Below are 20,760 nucleotides of genomic sequence, written 5' to 3' on the forward strand. Positions count from 1 at the left end.
CTGTAAGTGCCAGGCCCTGTGCTAGGTACTGGGAAATACAAAGACAAAAGTCATATAGTACCTGCCCTCAGAGAGCCTTTGGTCTAGCCAGGGGAAATACTATGCATGTATACAAGGTGTCCCAAAAATCTTAGCAGAATTTTGAACTTTAATAGGTCAAAACTACAGAGGACTTTGGGGACACCCTACATAGGAAAATTTGCCTCTCTAGGTATATACAAAATAGATAGAAGATGGGGAAGGAATGGTAGCAAAAAAATAAGGAAAGGCTTCAAGCAAGGCAATTGACTCCCAATATAAGGCAGTGTTCTGTGCTACAGCAGAAAAAGTGCTAGGCCTAGAGTCAGGAGAACCCAAGTTCCAATCCAGACTCATACACTGTGTGAACTGTGTGACCCTAGACTAGTGTTGTAAAAAGTCCTTAGTAGGTGCTATATTAATATATTTATTCCCTTCCTTCCTCTCCTCCCCTTCTCCCCTGCGTGGGTGACTCACCAGGCCGAACACTGCAGACCTGATGACTACCCTTTCCAAAGCTTGTGCAGAAACAATAGAGTCCAGGATACCCAGAGGTATTCCTGCTGCCTATGTTCATGTTACTTTCTATTTGAGCAAGAACACAAGCCCATCTCTGCAGTATCCACAACTAAGAGTAACACTGACTCCCCTCATGGCTGTATATGGCTCCTATTTTTTTTAACACTACAACAAAACATTTATTAAATATCTCCTAAGGATCATACAACATTGAGGAAAGATATGGTTCCTGCCCTCAGAGAATCTACAGTTTAGGAAGGAAGATGTCACCAACACAGATGACTATATATGGTTAGTATGTAATACATACATACACATACATATAAACACATTCACACACACATGCTCAGACTTTTTTTTTTTAAAACGCAATAATCAGGATTAAGTGACTGGCCCAGGGTCACATAGCTAGTAAGTATCTAAGGCCAGATTTGATCACAGGTCTTCCTGACTCCAGGGCTGGTGCTCTATCCGATGCACCACCTAGCTGCCCTGCTCCAAACCCATTTCTAACTATGGCGATCAGGAAAGGTTTCCAAGAGGCCGTGGCATTTGATTTAGGATTCAAAGATAAAAGGGAGGAACTTAACGGGTACTCTTTGCAATACAGAAAACCTACTTTGGAGACAACTTAATTACAAGCTGCTTTCACACTAAAAGCTGCCAAAACCATAAGCCACTAGTTATTCTGAGAGGAAGTCAACTGGATCTGTGAACTATCCATTCACCTAGAATCTAAACATAGTCTACTTCCTCTATTGTGTAATAACTTATATCATCTGAACACAAAGTATCAGAACCAACTATTTTTTAACTTAGCCCAGCGAGTTACAATTTGCTGTTATGACTTCTGCCTTTATTGGATCAATACCAGAATCACTCACTTGAACAACATTCTCTGCCTTTTGTAAAAGTCGAGTTGAGGATATCATTATGAAATGTCTTATATACAAAGGACCACAAGGAAAATGATTGCTTGAGTATAGCATCAGGAAACAAAATTCATTTCTTTAGGCGAATTTGACCTGTTTTTTAAAAAACAGAAACTTCCTTTTTACCTTAACTCCTAGTAAACTGGACTCTTTTGCTCTCCCCTTATCTTATTAAGTTTAGTTAATTATTTTAAATTAATTATATTTACTGATGCCTTTTATGTTGCCATTTCTGTAAATTTTACTTTCCCTCCCCAATGAAACCTCCTTTCTCACAAAGAAAAACACTTAAGTAAAAATACCAGTGACCATATCTGACAATGTGAACAGCATTCTGCTTCAGTAGTCGCCTACCTCTCTGCCATGAATAAGAGGTATGTTTCATTATCTGTTCTCTGGAAGAATTACTGTTTTTTTTTTAGCTACCCAGTCTTCCATTCTCATCTTTTCATTTACATCACTGTAAACAAAAAATGTGTGTGTGTATAAAATGTAATATTATACATCATATACTTATAAGTATACAGCATATTTATATGTATGTGTATATATACATTATAATATGGAATGTTATATTTATAAATATATATAAATATATACACATAGAATGCATTGCTCTATATATACAAACTATATACAGACATATATAAATATGGATGCTTATTTTACACTGTATCAGTTCATATACATATTCTCATGTTTCCCTGAATTCCTGCTATCTGTCATTTTTTACAGCATAAAAATATTCCATTACGATTACATTCACATACCAGTTTTTTTCCAGCTATTCCCAATCTCTGAGTGCGTACTTTTTTTTCCAGCTCTCTGCTCCCACAAAGAGAGATCATTATGGCACATATGACCTTTTTAGGTTTATGCTCTTTGTAATGGAATGCTGTATCAGAGGCACTTCAGTCACTTTTCTTGTGCTATTTAAAATTGTTTTAGAAAAGTAGGACAAATTTAAAGCTTTACCAACAGTGTATAAGTGGGCCTGTCTTCTTACAGCCCCTCCAACTTTGACTGTTCACATTGGTTGTCATCTGCCAATCTGTAGAATATGCAGTAGAATATGGTGCTTGATTGAACATTACCTTATTAGTTATCTTTAGTGTGTTTTCACATAGCGATTTCTAGATCTGTAATTCTTTTGAAAACTGTGCATATATTTTTACAACTTTTCATCTGGGCTATAGCTCTTGGTCTAATATATTTGTATCAATACCCCCATTTATCTTAACTGCCTTGCCAGCTTATTGATGAAAAGATTTTTTTTTTCCAGCTTGACAGTTTTTCTTATTTTATCTTGACTAACTTATGCAAAAGCCCTTTAACTTTATGTACATGAAGAAATTGTTTCTTTTATCTTTTATGATCACCTCTTTCACTTATTTGGTTAAGAATTCTTTCATTAGGCATAGCTGTAAAAGGGTAGCATCGCCTATGTCTTGTCACCTTTTTTTTTTAATGTGGCTTTCTATATTTAGGTCAAATATCTATTTGAAGCTTATTTTAGTAAATGATGCAAATTCTGGCCTATAGTTAATTTTTGCAAAATGGTTTTTCCAGGTTTTTGTTTTTGTTTTTTTTGCAAGTTTGGTCAGATAGGTAGTCCTTCCCCAAGGAATTTGTTTTGTTTTTTTTTTAAATCTCTTTAGCATTATCAAATGCTAAACTACTGTTTTAATTTGCTTCTGGGTTTTTCTTATTTGTTTCCCTGGTCTACTTTTCTGGTTGTCAGTACCAAAAAATGTTAATGATTTCTACTACTTTATAATATAATATGAAGTCTGATAATATTGTGCCCCCTTCATTCATACTTTTATAAAGTTATTTTTCATGAGATTCTAGATCTTACATTTCTCCAAATGAATTATCTGTAATTGATTTAGGTGGCAATGTCATTTTTGTTATATTAGTACAATCCAGCCAAGATCATTGAATCTCTCTCCAACTATGAAGGTCATTCTTTATTCTAAAAAGATCATTTTGTGATTTTGTTTACATTAAACTTGTATGAGTTTTGGTAGCTTAAGCCCCGTATATTTTATGCTTCTTGTTATTATTCAGCAAATGTCTATTATGGGTATAAGGCACTATGTCATATATTACCTCAATACACTGTTTTTATCACTAAAAAAGGGATCAGCTAGGAAGAACTCACCCCAGTTGCAGGGACTACACTGCATATGGATGGGTAAGTGACCTCTAGGGACTAGGCAGGATATAAATTTTAGCTACCACTAAAATAAGAGGGAAAGACAGGCCAATGCTCTCTCACTCTGGTACAAGTCTTTAATCCCTGGAAGATAATGGGATGCTTGGATAATCTGTACTCTGTATAGCAGAATCATGAGAGCAGTGTTCAGGATTAAAAGCCTTTCATTATTGAGGGGAAGAAAAACCTAATGAGGCATAAAAGAATTACAGAATAAAAAAGAATATATACTTTTTAAAAAAGCAGCTTTTTCTTTAAAACAAAACCCTTCCCAGCATATATCTGCAAGCATACAGTGGCAAAGGAAGGAAGCAGATATGTGACTTGTATCTATGACAACTAACACCCTCTGAGACTCAGAATTTATGAGGAGAGAAATGCAAAAAGAAAGTGACTGATGAGGGCAAACAGCAAGGGACAAAAGGCAGCATATGTGCACATATATACAGCCAGATAATAAGAGAAAAGACCACCTTTATCTAGACAGAGAAATTACTAAAATGGTTTGTGTTTTGCCACCTTCTCCACCTTTGTTTAAGCTACCACAAAGGACATATCCAAGTGAAAAAAAGTTAAGTTTCTGAAGCTGCGGTTTCAGGATCTGTGACAGAATGAAGACCCACATTTAATTCTCTAAAATCACAGAATTCAAACCAAAAGGTCAGAAATGCTCATTTTAATTCTTTAAGGCAACACATAAGGCAAAGTAGGAATAAAATTTCAAAAAATTAAATGAATAAAAATTTAAAAACTAGAATGAAATTAACTAGGATTATAAAGATGGTAAATGAATTGCATGGAAGATGATCTGCTGATAAAATGATTACTGCTGTATGTGTACTTCTTCCAACTTACCACAACCACGTCCATGAGTCTATGACAGCCATATCACTACTGATAAGCCTTTATATATAGTCTAGATACAGTGCGTAGCAGGTTGAGAAAGAGGGCAGAAAGTTAGCAGGTCTATTTCTGAATATCTTCTAATGGGATAACACACCCCAAAGATACCTCCTTAGCTCCAGTGGACTGAGATCTGATGCAGCGCACAATTGGTAGTTTTAAATTAAGGATAACTGTTTTGCACTTACATGTCGCTGCTTGGGTTGGGCTTGACAGAGTCCTCAGCTGGCAGACAAAATTCCATAATCTCATTAAAACCTGCATTCCCAATATTCTTGGCAAGCTGAAAAACAAGAGTCTGCTTTCAGGATATTTAATTATTGATATACCTCACTGTCGCACATTACTTATATATTTGATGGCTTACTTAATGGCCATTAAAAATAAAGCAAATAAAGTGGTTAGCCTTTAATGAAGATGTACAAAAATCCAAAGCCCAAAGGTGCCCATAAACTCTGAGAGAGGTCTATTATGTGGATTACTGATGAGTTGCTTTTACAAAATGTCCCTTGGATAAAGTAAGCAGATTCCCTGAGGATTCTGGGAGGCATTTAAAATGCTTTACAATCTGCTCCCATCCTACCCTTTCAGCTTCATATACTACCACACTCCTACATGAATTCTTTAATCTCCATGCAAACCAATCTATTCACCACTCCACAGATGTGCCTTGTTCATGTAATCGGCACAACAAATCCCACCCTCCAAGTCTATCAAAATTTTGTTTAATTATACTTTTCAGATGGAAGAACAAGCATAGAAATTGATCCTCAAAAATATAACTATTTATACTATATAGTAATGTTCAATAAATATTAGTTGATTGAAACCATTGTGGTCTTATTTTTTCTATTTTAAAATGTGTATGTGTGCATATATACATGTTATATGTATATTTCTCCCCACAATTATAAAATATGGTTTGCTAAAAAGACAATCCATGAAGAATTGAATAAGAAGAGATAGGCTTAAGTGGCAAAGGGATTCAGGCTAGATGAGGCAGAACTTCTTTGACAGCAGGAAATGTTGGCAAACAGTGAACTGAACTGTGGAGGAAAGTTAGGAATATCTCTTAAAATGAGACAAACCGCAAAGGGGCAGGGGAGAAGCTTAGCATTCACTCAGTAAGGAAACAGGTGATTGGCTCAATGATTCCATGACAATAGAGCCATTTCACCTACAAGTGGCAGGAGACATTGACAGGAAAGGATCAGAAAGTAAAGGTAATCACTCCTTGTAACTGTGCTTTTATTGCAAAGTACTGTGGAAAGAGCCCTGGCTTTGGACACAGAATATCTAGGTTCAAGTCTGAGCTCTGCTCTTTATTAGCTGTGTGACCTCAAGTAGGTCAATTAACCTTTAAAGTCTCAGTCTCCTCTTCTGGTAATAGGGATAAAAGTATCTGAGCTGCCTCTCTACCCCATGAGATTGCATGATGAAAGCAATTTATAAATGTCCAAGTCACATAAATGAATTAAAGTTCCCATGGCTTCAAGTCATACTGTGATGATACCAATCAATGAACAAATATTTACTAAGAACCTGCTATGTGCCAAGGACTGCGCTATCCCCTGGGGATGAAAACAGAAAAGTGAGACAGTCCCAGTTCTTGCCCCTCTAGCAGTTTATAATCTACTAGGGGGTAGGAAGTAAGGTGTATATACACATGCCCACACACAATGCTTTAAGGTAAGTATATTTAAGATATATACTCAAAATAAATACAAAGTGATTTAGGAGTGAGGGCACAAAAAACTGGGAAAACCAGGAAAGGCCTTGTAAAGGAAAAGGTATTTAAGGTGAGTTTTGAAGGGAACAGGAATTATGAGGCAAAAGTGAGGAAGGAGAATATTCTAGACACAGGAAATAGCCTGGGGAGAGGCATGGAGAAAAGAGAAGGAATGCTGTGTACATCAGTTATCCCACGTAGCCCAGTTTGTCTAGAGTATAGTGGGTGTGAAGGGGATTGAAGCAGAAATAGCCTGAAAACATAATCTGGGGCCAAACGGTGAAGAGTCTTAAATTCCAAACAGAAGTATCAGGAGAGAGAGATGAGAGCTTGACACATGTATCTGGGTTATCTACATAGAGAAGATAGTGGAATCTAGAGGATCTCATGTTGTTGTTGTTTGTTCTTCGTTTTCAAAGAGGACTATGACATCAGGAAGGTGATGCCATGACATGCAAGTGAATTGGATTTAAGTGAGGGAGGGCTGTGCAAAGTCACCGGCCTCACTTTCTCCTCCAGAGCCATCTGGGTCCAATGGCCAGACACAGATCAGGACTGGAGATGGCCCAGGATGCAGTGGGGGACCTTGGCCTTTTCAAGATAAGGTCTTTAATAGGTCTCATGTTGACTGAGGCAATGCCCATTCAGTGATTAAGGCTTAATAATAAGTGAGGTAGAGAATAGTCTCTTTATGTAGTGGGATCTGATGGATCCCCAACAAAAAGGGTAGAGAGAGAAAAGTAAAGAACTAAGGACAGAATCCTGGGTCTTATCCATACAGTGGAGGCAGTAGATGGAAGAGGATCTTGCAAAAGAGAGTGAGAAGGCAACATGACTAATGTGGAAATATGTTTAATACGACTGTACATGTATAACCTATACCAGATTGCTTGTCCTCTTGGGGAGAGGGAAGGGCAGGAGGGAGAAAAATTTGGAACTCAAAACCTTTCAAAAAATGAATGTTGAAAATTGTCTTTACATGTAAGTGGAAAAAAATAAAATTCTGTTAAATAAAAAGATGCAAAAAGAATGCGCAGATACTAATAAATACTTTTACTAATAATTTTATTATATATAATATTATATATTATATATAATATATATAATAATAAATAATTTTATTAATAAATACTAATAAATACTTATTTCATTAAAAGATTTCTTATTTCATTACAAGACATCCTTTCCAATCGAGAGAGAGAGAGAGAGAGAGAGAGAGAGAGAGAGAGAGAGAGAGAGAGAAGGGTCTGTGAGAAACGTAGTTAGAGAGCCATGATAAAACAATAACATAGAAATTCAGGGAGAAGAGATCATCCCGAAGGAGAGCGGTAGTCCACAGTTTCAAATGCTGATGCGGGCTAACCTAGCCTCTTGACAAAGAGGTGATAGATTCAAGATGTGGAATGAAGGATAAATTTTCGGACACAGCCAATGTGAGAATATGCTTTGCTTTACTATACATATCTGTTAAAGGGTTTTGATCTTGATTTTCTTTTTCCAATGGAGGGAATAGGGTGAAGGAGAGAAAATACATGCTTGTTCAATGAAAACAAAACAAAACAAAAAAAAACCCCAAGAATCCCTCTAAGTTGTAATGGGCACCTGTGGAAGGCATGCCCATGTTAATAAGAGCATAGAACCACTGAATTACTGAAGGACAAGGATATTATGCTCTATTTCATCCAGGTCCCCAATCTTTCCAATAGACAGGAGCATTCTTCTATAAGTAAGGCAGATACAGCAAATGAATACCCTGATGTCTCCTGCAGTTTTATTGCTACAAAAGAAGCAGCAGGAGGAAGGGAGACTCCCCGAGGAATGAGAAAGCTCCCTCTATTTGGATTCATCTTCATTGACTGACAGAGGGACAGCTGGCCTAGGCAAGCCATTCCATGTATCCCACCATCTGATGTTGGAGAAACATGTTCCTGATGGTGGGTGGTAGGAAGGACCAAGCTGCTATTTATCTCAGTTCTCCCCTTCCTAGCTGACATTCCAGGCTTGAGAGCACCACCCTTTCTCTCCCCATCAGGGACAACAAGGAACTGTTCACAGATGGAGACTTTGTTATTGGATGGCAATGTAAGGGTGATCAAGTTGACCGAGTAGGAGCTGAGTAACTAGGAAGGCCAGATGTAAACAGAGTCACCAGCACCATACACCTTTGATTTGACACTCAGCTACCTTTCAAATGAGAAGCTTGACAAAACTCAGCGAATCGTGTGCTGAACTAGAAATTAACCACCAATCTAGGCCTGAAGTCAGGAGAATGTCTTTTAAAGAAGCAAAATCAATAACCGTCAGGAAATCACTAGCAATTCATTCAGAATAAAGACACCAGGTCTCTCCTGCTTCCTGGCCTCTTCTGTCTCCTTCCCTCATCTCTAGGCCTAGAGCCAAAATGTTCCATGAGCTGCTTTATCCTCTGTGGTCCCTTTATTTAAAATGTCCTTGCATTCTAATTAGGAATGATATTCTCCTGGTTTCCTGTTCTGAAGCGTCTAGTAGGATTTCAGTACAAGGCTAAGCAACTGCTTTTTAATGTACCCCCAGGGCAGCTTCGTTCCAGTGGTGGGTGAAGTGACTGCTACAATTTGTAAAATCATTTAAACAGGAACAGATCAGCTCGTGGATATTCCAGGGATTTGTTCTCCATATTCTTTGTTCTTCTCCAGCCTTCTGCCTGCCACGCAGGCAATTCACTGCTTAGTACTCACTGCTCACAACTCATTGTGAGCTTAGTGGGTGGGAGCATTCATTTACAAAGTTTTCCTGGGGAAGGATATTGAGAGGGCAGCATACTATGGGAGAAAGACCCAAGAGATTTAATATCAATAAGACCTAGGTTCAAATCTTAGCTCTGCTGCTTGCCATGAGATGACCTCAGTTCTCTCAGCTTAAAAAAAAATTAAAAGAAAAGAAAAAAATTAAAGAAAAAAAATGTGGTGGATTAATGCTATCAAAAGGCCTTTTTAATCTTGAAATTTATTATCCCATAAAATATTGACCAAAAAAAATGATTTGGGGGATTATCTGGACTTCGTTCATTCACAATGTTTTGATTCTCATTACCAATGGAAACCGAGTATTCCACACAGATTCAAAATCAATTACTTACATTTATTATTTAATTTATATCACAGCTACCTATGAATATTTCTTCCTATCTCACACAGATGTTTTAATGAGAGTTCATCATAATAGCCGGCAGGGCAGCATAATGGAATCAGCATTGGTTTTGGCCTTTGAAGAGATGTAGGTTTGTATCCCTGTGTATTCTTGGTACAGTTACTAAACCTATGTGAGCCCCACTTGCCTCATCAGTAAAATGGAAATGAAAATACTTATGCTACCTATGGTAAACAGCCATAAGGAGGTATTATTTACATTACTGTTCCCAAGTTGATTTGACCTTTGCAACATCTCTCCTACATGCCTTGGTCTCTCCTCAGGTATGCCATGCCTCTCTGGTCACCTCACACCTCAAAGTGCTTCAACAGCTCGCTGGTGAGTCTTCCTGCCCCAAGTCTCTTCCTGTTTCAGTCCATGTTCCACGCAGCTACCAAAGTAATCTTCCCAAAGCACAGAACTGACCCTATTACTCCTCCACTATTATAAATGCTCTGTGACTCCCCATTACCTACAAGATGAAATAAAAAAATCCTCTGTTTGGCTATTAAAGCCCTTTACAACTTAGACCCTTGCTACCCTTTCTGTCTTCTTACAATTCATTCCTTTTGACCTCCTTTATGATCTAGCAATACTGGAACCTTCTGGCTATTGCTCATGTGTGACCTCTGTCTTCCAGCCTGTCTTCCAAGTGTAGAATTCTTTCTCTTCCCCTCATCTTCACCTCCTGGGTTCCTTCAAGTTTCAGCTGAAATCTGACCTTCTGCAAGAAGCCTTTTCCGATTTTCCTTAATGCCAGTGCTTTCACCCTGAGATTATCTCCACTTTATGCTGTACCTATCTTCTTTGTACGCAGTTGTTGGCATGTTGTCTCTGCATCAGACTGTGAGTGCCTGAGAGGGCAGGGGCTATTTTTGCTTCTCTTTGTATCCCCAGTGCTTAGCATACCGTAGGTGGTTAGTAGCTTGATAACCTGATTTGACTTGACTAGGAGAATGTCGTCTCCTCAAGGGCAAGGATTTTATGATTTTATTTTTTCATCTCAAGTACTTCTGATAGTGTCCTACACATGGTAGGGACTGAGAGACAATATGGTGTAGTGGAAAGAGTGTTGGCCACCAGGTTAGAAGACTGAGGATTTAAATCTCAGCTCTGATGCTGAGCTGTGTGACCAGGGGCAAGTCACTTTGTAAAATGGAATATTTTCACTGCCCAACTCAGAGAATTGTTGTAAGGAAAACACTTTAAAAAACTTTAAAGTACTTCACAAATGTGTAATTGTAAGTAAAAATGAGATATTCTCTCTGAATTTGCTGATTCTTGTAGGTTAAATACATTACTAGTTAGTGATTTTGAGCAAATGACTTTCCCTCTCTGGGATTCTGCATCCTCACTGAAAAAATGATTAAGTTAGGTGGTCTTTGAAGTCACTACTCACTATTAACATTCAAAGTCACAAAACTGAAGAAGGTAAGGATGAAAAGAATTTAAGATATCGAGTTCAACAACAATGATTGCATAAGAGAACACCTTACCCATTCTATGATTCTAAGCTCAGAAAAACCTGTGTTTATAATCAATCTATGAAAATAAGATTTAATTTTGTTAAACAATAGATGACCCATGCCTAAGAACTTTAAGTTGCTATGACCAAGAGCATTTACAATTGCCAACTCTCTGTCACCCATCCATCTCTCCTCCCTACTTAAAACCCTAAAATTCATGTTTTCATGGATTTCTAATTTTTCTGGTGAGCAAATTCCCTTCCCCAAATCCCTCTAATAACTGAATAGATGATGTCTGAGCACTGCAGTTTACTTGGTAATGCTGAACTTCTCTGAACTGAGTTGGACTAGTCCTCATATGACACTAAGCTTGTTCTCAGAGACTTGTGAGCCAGAGCCCATGTTCTGCTGACACAGCCTTCAAGAACCAGGGTCCTGTCCACAACATGATGAGGCATAGCACAAGAGTTGAATTTTAGTTGGGAGGTAGAAGGGAAAACACACACACACACACACACACACACACACACACACATCCCATCACAGCAAGGTACATTAGTACTTGAACTACCAATGCCTCATTCAACTGGATAAGAAGCTAGGCAGCACAGCAGATAGAGCACCAGACCAAGAGTCCAGAATACAACCCAGTTTCAGACACTCAGTAGCTATGTAACTTGCATAAGTCACCTAACCTCTGTTTGCCTCATTATCCTCATCGGAAAAAATGGGGATAATTATAGCATCTACCTGCCAGGGTTGTTGTGAGGATCATTGAGACAATATTTATAAAGCAGCTAGCACACAGTAAGTGCTATATAAATGTTACCTTTTGTTTTTTATACTATTATTATTACAAGCACCCTGAGAAAATTGCTATCTGGTCAGATGCCTGAAGTAAACTCAATTAGCGAAAAAAAAAAAAACCGTGCCTTTCTAAATAAAATGAAGATGGCTACAACATACATCATTCCACCAAATTATTTTTGAACCCAAGACCAGAAAAAAAAAACAATTTAAGAGATTAAAGTCAAGAAAGCTAATAATGAGGAATATGGTGAGAACAGATGGGCAAACACAAGTGATACATCTGCTTATTTAGGGATGTACTGCCAACCAGAAATGGAAAAAGCAATCAAACCAGGACCTGCTTGTGGGCCTGATGCTTTCTCGATGGCTTCTCTAATCCCATTTATAATGACTACAATAACTCTGGCAAGTTCCATTAAAATTGGTAAGTGCTCTAAGGATTTAGTAAGATAACTTAGAAGCTAAACTCCTGTGAGCTGTTTTCTTCCTACGTTACTGACATTGTGACCTTAGCAAAGTCATTTACTATTGTCCACACTTAAAATTTTGCTCACTGGGGGATTCAGGAAAGTTTAATTAATAACTGCAGATCACCAACCTTTGTGGAAGGAAAAGCCAAAAGAAGGCCTTGGTGTTTATCACTTCCCTGTGATCTTAAGCATCACCTTGTGTTTTGTTGCTAGGCCCCCTACTTCAGTTTCAAAAACACCCACAACTAGATGTTTGTGGAATCTCCTTTCATACCATTATCACTTTTGGAATTGGCTAGAAATAGCTAACCTATCTGAGCTATGCATTAGATGATTTAGGTAACGCCCTTTTAGTCACCTAATTCTAAACAAACAAAAACCTTACAGTCTTCAAAGTGCATTCATTTATTTGTCCAGGCTTGAGATGTCATCAGTACAGGGAACTACCTGGTACGGAAACCACCTCCATCGATGTAGGCCAACAACTCAACTGTAACTTATAGTGTTAGAGGATTACCCCGGGGCACAAGAGATTACTATTAGTTAAAAGAGTTGGCCACTATTGCATAGTTAAGTATTATGTCAGAGGCTGGAGCTGAACCCAGGTGTTCCTGACTCCTAGACTGGCCCTGTATCCACTAGGCAATGTTGCTTCTCTGTAAGTAAATATCCAGTCTTATTTACTTATTTTTGGAAGGTGGTTGTGGAATCCGATAGGGATTATATTAACATGGTTATATCTGATGTGAGATATGGCAAGGAGATGGGATATTGTCCACTTGGATAAACAAAAGACTAACTCAGTGCAATAAACATTTATTTGAATATTTAAATCTTTAAAACATAGCTGTCATTTCTACAGCATTTCAAAGATTAACAAAGCATTTTTCTCATAACAACCCTGGGAAGCAGACAGTCTAAGTATACCCACTGTACAGATGAGACAGGAGATTTGGTCCTACAACCACTTCCTCCTCTTCCTCTGACACTTTCCTGTGAAGCAACAGCCCAGTCTGGATCCTGGAAGGCTAGGCCAGCAGGGGGCAAGCTCTGGCCATTACTGAAAAACCAAAAAAACTTCAAGTATGGACCCAGAAATATAATGCATATCTGCTGGAGCGCAGCTACCAGCCTAGCTGATTTTGGAAAGCAATTGATCTTCAGAAGACTGGCCACAATTCACAAATTTTTGTGGTCATCCCAATTCATAAAGAATTGTTTAGGAAAGGCTAGTATAAAGAGCACTGTATTTTGAGTCTGTGCATATGGGTTCAACTTCTGACTTTGCAGCTGACAATTTCTGTGACAACTCAGTTTCCTCATCTACAACATGACAGGGGTGACCTCTAAGGTCCCTTCCAACTGCTATTGTGTGGCCCAGTGAAGCACAGAAACATCACTATTCGCTTTTGCATTAGGAGTACCCACACAAAGGAATTCACCTCTCCTGAAAGCAAGCAAGCAAGCAGGAAATCCATCTGATGAAGAGCAACAGGATTTTCAGAAACATGAAGGCAGGAAACAGGTTTTATAGCGTGGAGCCTCATGGTGCCTTAGCACAATAACCTGAGGTATTTGTGTTTAACAAACATGTTCCGAGTTGATTGGATACAACACAAAAGCATGAACTCACTGAAGTAGTGCTTTGTTCAGGTCAGCGTCCCCCAAACGGTCCATTTGAGACAGTGGTGGACACAGCGTTAACGCTCCAAAATCTTAGGGTGTCACCCTGTTGGGTCGGGCTAGGCCTTTGCTTTCGGCAAAAATTCCAGATGTGGTTCACTTGCTCCTGGCCCCGGCTGTGCCTATGCATATGCTAATATTCCAGGGAGGGCAGCTGCAGATCCCACCGGGTCTCAGCCTGGACCTCACAGTGCCTGCCTTCCTGGGGCCTAATTCCTCTCCCTGCTCTACCCACCAGGGCACAAGATAGAGAAAGACGCAGGATCCAGGTAAGAACAGAATCAGATGGGACGAAGGAAATAATATGAATAAAGATAGCGGTTAGCTAGAATTTCCATAGTAGTTTAAGGTCTGTAATGTGCTTTACTATTGTCTCATCTGATCCTCGCGAGGACCACGTGGGACGGGGGCTATAATTATCCCCATTTTCTAGACGAGGAAACTGAGTTAAAAACAGGTTAAATGACTTGCCTATGGTCACAAAGCTAGTGAGTATCTGAGGTTGGATTTCAGCTCAGGTTTTCCTGACTCCAGGTTCAGCATCGTACTGACTACGGCACCCAGCTGTACCTGAATCCACTTTTGTTCCTGTGTGAGCTGATCCAGTAGGACGTATGACTGGGGAAGAGGCTTAGGCAATAACGGAAATTAGGTCTGGGAATTATTTGCAGCTTCTAATTAGCCAGGCTCTGCTAATTTCCCCCTTTATAATAGTCGAGTTGACTGCAGCTCAAGTTTCTGCATGATCCATAGAGGAGGAAAAAAATGAGATTTGAAGGAATTACAAGCAATCTCATTTTCCTTTCAAATCAGAAATAGCCCATCCCCTTTACTCCCTATGGAATGTTTTGCCCAATTGTAGGTACCAGGATCTAAACTTAAGAGTAATCATCAGTTAGGTTTCTGGGGCAGCAGAGGTGTACAGCAAAGCTTACATCAGAGGCAGAAAACCCATGTTTAAATTGTGGCTTTGCTCCTAAAGCGGATGTGTGACTTTGGGCAAATCACTTTTAACTCTGTTTCCCTTTGTGTGAAGTGAGGTTGAACTAAAGGATCCCTAAGGTTATTTCCAAATCTTACAGGTGGGAGAAGCAGCATGGTACGAGGGATAAAATACTAGAACTGGAATCGGGATGGACTGGACTGGAAGCTTGGTGATGACATTATTAGCTGTGTGGCCTCTAGCGAGCCACTGAACCTCTCTTAAACTCAAACTCTTCATCTGTAAGAAAAGAAATTATAAGACCTGGGCTAGTTACCTCAGCTGTTGTGAGACTCTAATGAGATAGTATATGTAGAGGGATTTGTGAAGCTGAAAGTTTCATTTAAATTATGTTTTCTATGAAACAGGAATCTAGTTATACTCTATGTTATAACTGGATGGCCAAGAGGAGGGGAGGGGAATTCATGTAGGTCAAAGGGATTTGCCAGGCTCTATCTCAAGTGCTGAATTTTATACTCCCCTCCTTAAATGAATTATCTCAAAGTCGCTCAATTCCTCTAACGGTTTCAGGAATTAAGTGTAAATAGCACTCCCTATTTCCCACTGGCTACACTACCTTTGGATTTCTTGGGAACCCTCCATCATGCCTTCCTTCCCCAGGAAACCGATCATTGAGAAATCTCTGAATCAGCTTGGTCCTCACATCTCACCAGTACCCTCTGGCCTCCTGATTGGACCCTCTAACTGGAGGGCAGGGTCCTGGGTTCCAGGGACTCCCCATGGTCTTTCTCCACATTTCTCACTCGCCACACTGCTTTTGGACTACTTTGGGTCGGGTACCTTCTCTCTCCCTTTTTCAATTTCCTTTTTGTGTAGTCTTCCCCATTATATTCTAAGTTCCTTTAGAGTAAGGACTATCTTTGCATTTATTTGCATTTGTATCCTTAGCACAGTGCCTAGCACTGGAGGCAGCCAAGTGATGCAGTGGATAGGGTGCCAGGCCTGAAGTCTGGAATACCTGAGTTCAAATGTGGCCCCATAAACTTAGTAGCCGTGTGATCCTGGGCAAGTCACTTGAGCCTGTCTGTCTCAGTTTCCTCATCTGTGAAATGAGCTGGAGAAGGAAATGGCAAACCAGTCTAGTATCTTTGCCAAAAAAACACCAAATGGGATCACCAAGAGTTGAACATGACTGAAATGACTGAACAACAACCACAAAGTCAGATGATAGGTTTAGTCATCCACTTTTGTCATCCACTTCGAGGCATCACAGTGTAGTGGAAAGACCCTGGGACTTGGAATCATGAGACATGGGTTAGAGTCCTAAGTCTGTAACTTAAAAGCCATCTGGGCCTGGGCAAGCGGCTTCATCTTTCCGCTCCTCTGTTAGCTGATCTGGTAAAGCTTTGTTAAGGAAAAAGGCTTAGACAATGACCGAAAATAAGTCTCTGGATTATTTGCTGATTTCCTTATTTGTAAAGTAAGCAATGTTAAGTTTATAGGCATGCCAATTATTATTTTAAGAAGTTATTACTCTTAGTCCTAGTTGTTATATAGCTGCGTGCATCCATGGCAATACCTCAACGATCTGTGATTTAGTCCATGCGGGGACTCCTTGAACCAATGCAGACTGTACACAATCTAAAACTTAGCACCTAAATCTTGGCGGGCTCCTTGAGGATCATGGGGGGCATGTGACCACACAGGTGGTATCAGAGGCAGGATTTCACCCAGGTCTTACTGACTCTAAGTACAGGGTTTCATCCATTACATTGCCTTTCATATACTCACACATATTGACAGACTAGGTAGCACAGTGGAACAAATAATGGTTTTGAGTCTGAGGACCTGGGTTCAAATCTTAGCTCTGCCATTTACTTACTGCCTGTGTTGTGTGCTCTTGGGCAAGTCGCTTAACTTGTATGAGACAGGTTTCTGCAACGATAAACTGGGGTTAAATGAGAGGACCACAGGCTCCTTCCAGCTCTAAATCTATAATCCGAAGTACATACAGATGTTCACATTTGTACATCTATCTTGCTGTTGTTCAGTCGTTTCAGCTGGGTCTGACTCTTGGTGACCCCATTTGGGGTTTTCTTGGCAGAGATACTGTGGCAGCTTGACATTTCCTGCTCTGGCTCCTTTTAAAGATAAATAAACTGAAGCAAACAGGGTAGAGTGACTTGCCCAGGGTCACACATCTTTTATGTGTCTGAACTCATGAACTTCCTGACTCTGGGCCCGGCATTTTATCCACTGCACCACCTAGCTGCCTCACGGTACCACCTATCTGATCCCATGTGTGTCTGTAACATGTAAATATAAGTTGTTGCTCAAGGCAGCAAGGTGGCACAGTGGATAGAGCTTGGGACTTGGAGTCTGAAAGATCCAGCCTCAAGGAACACCTGCTGGCCTCAGTTTTCTCATCTGTAAGATGGGGATGATAACAATATCATCCGCCTCCCGAGGCTTTTGTGAAGATAAATTGAGGTAATATTTGTAAAGCATTTGCTTAAGTAAACCTTAAAGAGATATGTAAATGTTAGCTATTTTTATTATTATTTTGCATGATTAAATCTTCATAAAATGAAAACTGCACGTCGCGTACGTGGGACCGAATCTAGTGAAAAGTCTTCTCCTTCAATGAACCAGGCACAAACATTTATAGGCTCAATGGGAGGAACTTAAAAGTTTTACCAAACATTTAACTTTTTCTTTTTTGCAACTTCTAGGCCATGAAGGGAATTCTGAGACGTACTGGAAGTTTAACAAGGCGGCTGAAAATGTACTCTACATATGTGCACTTTGGCTTCGCTATCTCGGCAGTAAGATTTATTGTCCCATGAGGGTATTACTGACTTCAGCTTTGCCTCAGTAAACGCTTTCCTTTCAGGTCAATTAATCTTGACATTAAAATCAATGAAAATCAATATCTACTTAATATTTATAGCCTCAAAGGAAAAAAAAATCACGTATACCAGCCTCAACAGAGTCATTCATTGTAATTTTTGAAAGCATCTCACTAGATCTCATGAACAAGGCAATCCGAGGAAACAGCATAAGTAATGATAATGACATAACAATGACTGCTAGCACTTACACGGCACTTTATTCTGCAATGTACGTCACGTTAACTCACTGGATCTCTCCAACAACCCTATGAAGTAGGAGCTAATATTATTAATCATCCCCATTTTACAGATGAGAAAACTGAAATTCAGGGAACTAAGGTGACGTGCCCAGCTAGTAAGTGTAAGACATAGGATTCAAATTCAGATCTTCCTGAGTCCAAGTATATCCACTATGCCACCTGTCTCCATAAGTCTGCTTTCAACCAGTCATTTGAGTAAGCCATAAGCTGGTCATTCTAGAGGAAACTGTTAAAAAGCCCTAGCACTCCAACTACTACTCATCACGTGAGCGGCACTGAGGCGGCAAAGTGATGCTTGGACGGGGGGGGTAGCTGAATCTGGAGTCAGGAAGACTGGAATCCAAGTTTCAGACACTTACTAACTGTGTGACCCTGGGCAAGTCATTTAACCAGTCTTGGCCTCAGTTTCCACATTTATAAAATGGTGATCATGATAGCACCCAGTTATGAGAATGAAATGAGGTAATATTTGTAAAGTTCTTTGAAAACCTTTTAGCTTAAATTATATAAAAGCTACCTATCATCATCATCATCATCACCATCATCCTCAGGCATATGCTATTCTCTGAACCAAGAACGAAAGATTTATCATGCAACTTAAGCACTAAAAAAGAAGTTATAGCTAACATACAATTAAAGGGCAGCATCATAGGAGGTAGAAATATGGAGTGGAAAGAGACCAGGATTTTGAGCCAAATGCCCTTGCCTCGAGTCTTGGATCTATAAATTACTATGTAATTTTAGGAAAGTCACTTAGCTTCTCTGAGACTCAGTTTCCTCACCTACAAAATAGCATGGGTAGCTGGTGGCTGGGAGGGGTGTGTGTTCTAAGGCCTCTTCCAACTTTAACCTTCCATGACTGAAATTATAAAGAGCCAGGTAGATATATTTGCCTATTAAAAAGTTAAGTATGTTGGAACTTAGGTAACTGTCCCATTCTTTTTCAGCTGAACCATATAGAGACTTGGAGTCAAGAGACTCAGGAGCCCTTGGTTTGAGTTCTGACCCTGCCACCTGCCAGCTTTGTGACATTACAGAAGTAACTTTACCTCTCAGGTATGGAGGTCTTTCCACCACCAGATAGAGGGCATTAGACCAGACACTCTTCTCAGGTCACTTTCTGCTTTAATACTGTGATTATAGATGCCTGGAATTCTGCACTATCTTGCCCTTTCTTTAATGACCTTCCTTAACTTCCTTCCTAAAAAATGGAAGCTGCGTTACAGCAGACATCTTATTTAAGAGAATAAGCTTTATGACAAAATCTGTCCTTAGTGTCAGCATGGAAAGGAGAGTTGGTAAATAAGGAATTTGAAAAATGTTTATAATAACCTCAAAGCTGCCTCAAATGTATACCTTACCCCCTAAAATTCTGAGGAATGGAAGGATGGTTAAATACAAAGACCAAGAACTTGCACCCAGGCTCAACACGTTTTCCTCTCTGGAACCAAAGACCTGCTAGTTACCAGAAGCTCTGAGGTTCCTAACACGTCCAACGTGAGCGACTGCATCCTTGAGTAGTGAACACCCAGCTCTCGATGGATCCCAGAACACTCAATGCACGTCAGAATGCCCAGATTTGTGGAAAGCCAGGTGGGATCTGCCAGATAAAAGGAATAAGGTTAACTAAGTGATATAAGTAAGGAAAGAGTGTGAGTGCCTTGTGAGCAAGGATCAGGCTTACCTATGCCCTATGTAGGCGATCTACTATGTAATTATTGAGCACAGTACTCCTCCAACTTGTTTCAATCCCCAACACAGCTGGGTATTCCAATTCAATTTTTTAAAAAAGTCTGTAGCAATGCCTTTTATTTGCAGGGCACTCTCCTAATTTAGACAGCATAGAGGTTAAGACTCTAATCTCAGAGTCAGGGAGAATCTCACCCGTGCCTCTCAGACATTTACTAGATGTGTGATTCTGGGCAAGTCATTTCATTTCACCTTCTCGAGTTTCCTCATCTGTAAAGTGAGGAAGCTGGGGCCAATGACTCTAAGGTCCGTTTCAGATCTAAATCTATGGGTCTACAATCCTATGAATATAGAACCAAAAATGAAAAGTACTTGCTGCCCTCAAGAGCTTTCATTGTCCTAAGCTTACGGATAAATAACAGCTATACATTTTTATGGGACTTTACTGTTTACAAAATATTTCCACACATACTGTCTCACTTGAGTCACATGGTATTCTTCCAATAAATCTGTAGTTATGGTAGGTGGGGTTATCTTTATTTTACAGAGGAAGAAACAGGGTCAAGGAGGCAGACTGAATTGCCCAGCATCATAGAAACAGCTCCTAATAGGGTCAAGACTCCAACTTTTCTCACTCCAAACATGGTGTTCTTCCTACTGTAATAAGCTGTATCTCCTAGCTAACGAAGGGTGCATCATTCATCCATCCATCCATCCATCCATCCATCCATCCATCCATCCACTCACTCTATACTTATCCTGTAAACCCTCTTAAGGTAGGCTACACGATGTGGATATAAACACACCCATATCTATCCCAGACATTCTCTTTCCTCTCTGCACCATGTTTATGAGAAAACATATCCTGGCCAGAAATAGGCAAAAGGGAATGAAGGAAATTCAATGAGATAATATATGCAAAGCACTTTTCAAACCTTAAATTGATATGTAAACATCTGTTATTACCAATTCTGATCATCATTAGTATCATAATCATTACTGTCACAGTTGCTTGGAGAGCTCACTCCCAGTTTTTTTTTAAAGTTTTGTGATTCGTTGAA

At 39.5% G+C, this 20,760-nt stretch overlaps 1 protein-coding gene across 6 annotated transcripts in view; it reads right to left on the reverse strand.

Annotated features, from left to right (window-relative positions):
* Positions 1-20,760, reverse strand: part of ASAP2 (ArfGAP with SH3 domain, ankyrin repeat and PH domain 2) — a 256,386-nt gene that overhangs the window by 53,270 nt on the left and 182,356 nt on the right. For all 6 annotated transcript variants that reach the window (XM_036752234.1, XM_036752235.1, XM_036752232.1 and 3 more), the window contains 2 exons: positions 19,477-19,610; positions 4,779-4,873 (listed from right to left, as the gene is read on the reverse strand). In XM_036752234.1, the coding sequence (XP_036608129.1) occupies positions 4,779-4,873; positions 19,477-19,610 (229 nt within the window). The remainder of the gene's footprint in view (positions 1-4,778; positions 4,874-19,476; positions 19,611-20,760) is intronic.

This window comes from Trichosurus vulpecula, chromosome 3 (genome assembly GCF_011100635.1).
Source record: "Trichosurus vulpecula isolate mTriVul1 chromosome 3, mTriVul1.pri, whole genome shotgun sequence".
NCBI classification, from domain to species: Eukaryota; Metazoa; Chordata; class Mammalia; order Diprotodontia; family Phalangeridae; genus Trichosurus; species Trichosurus vulpecula.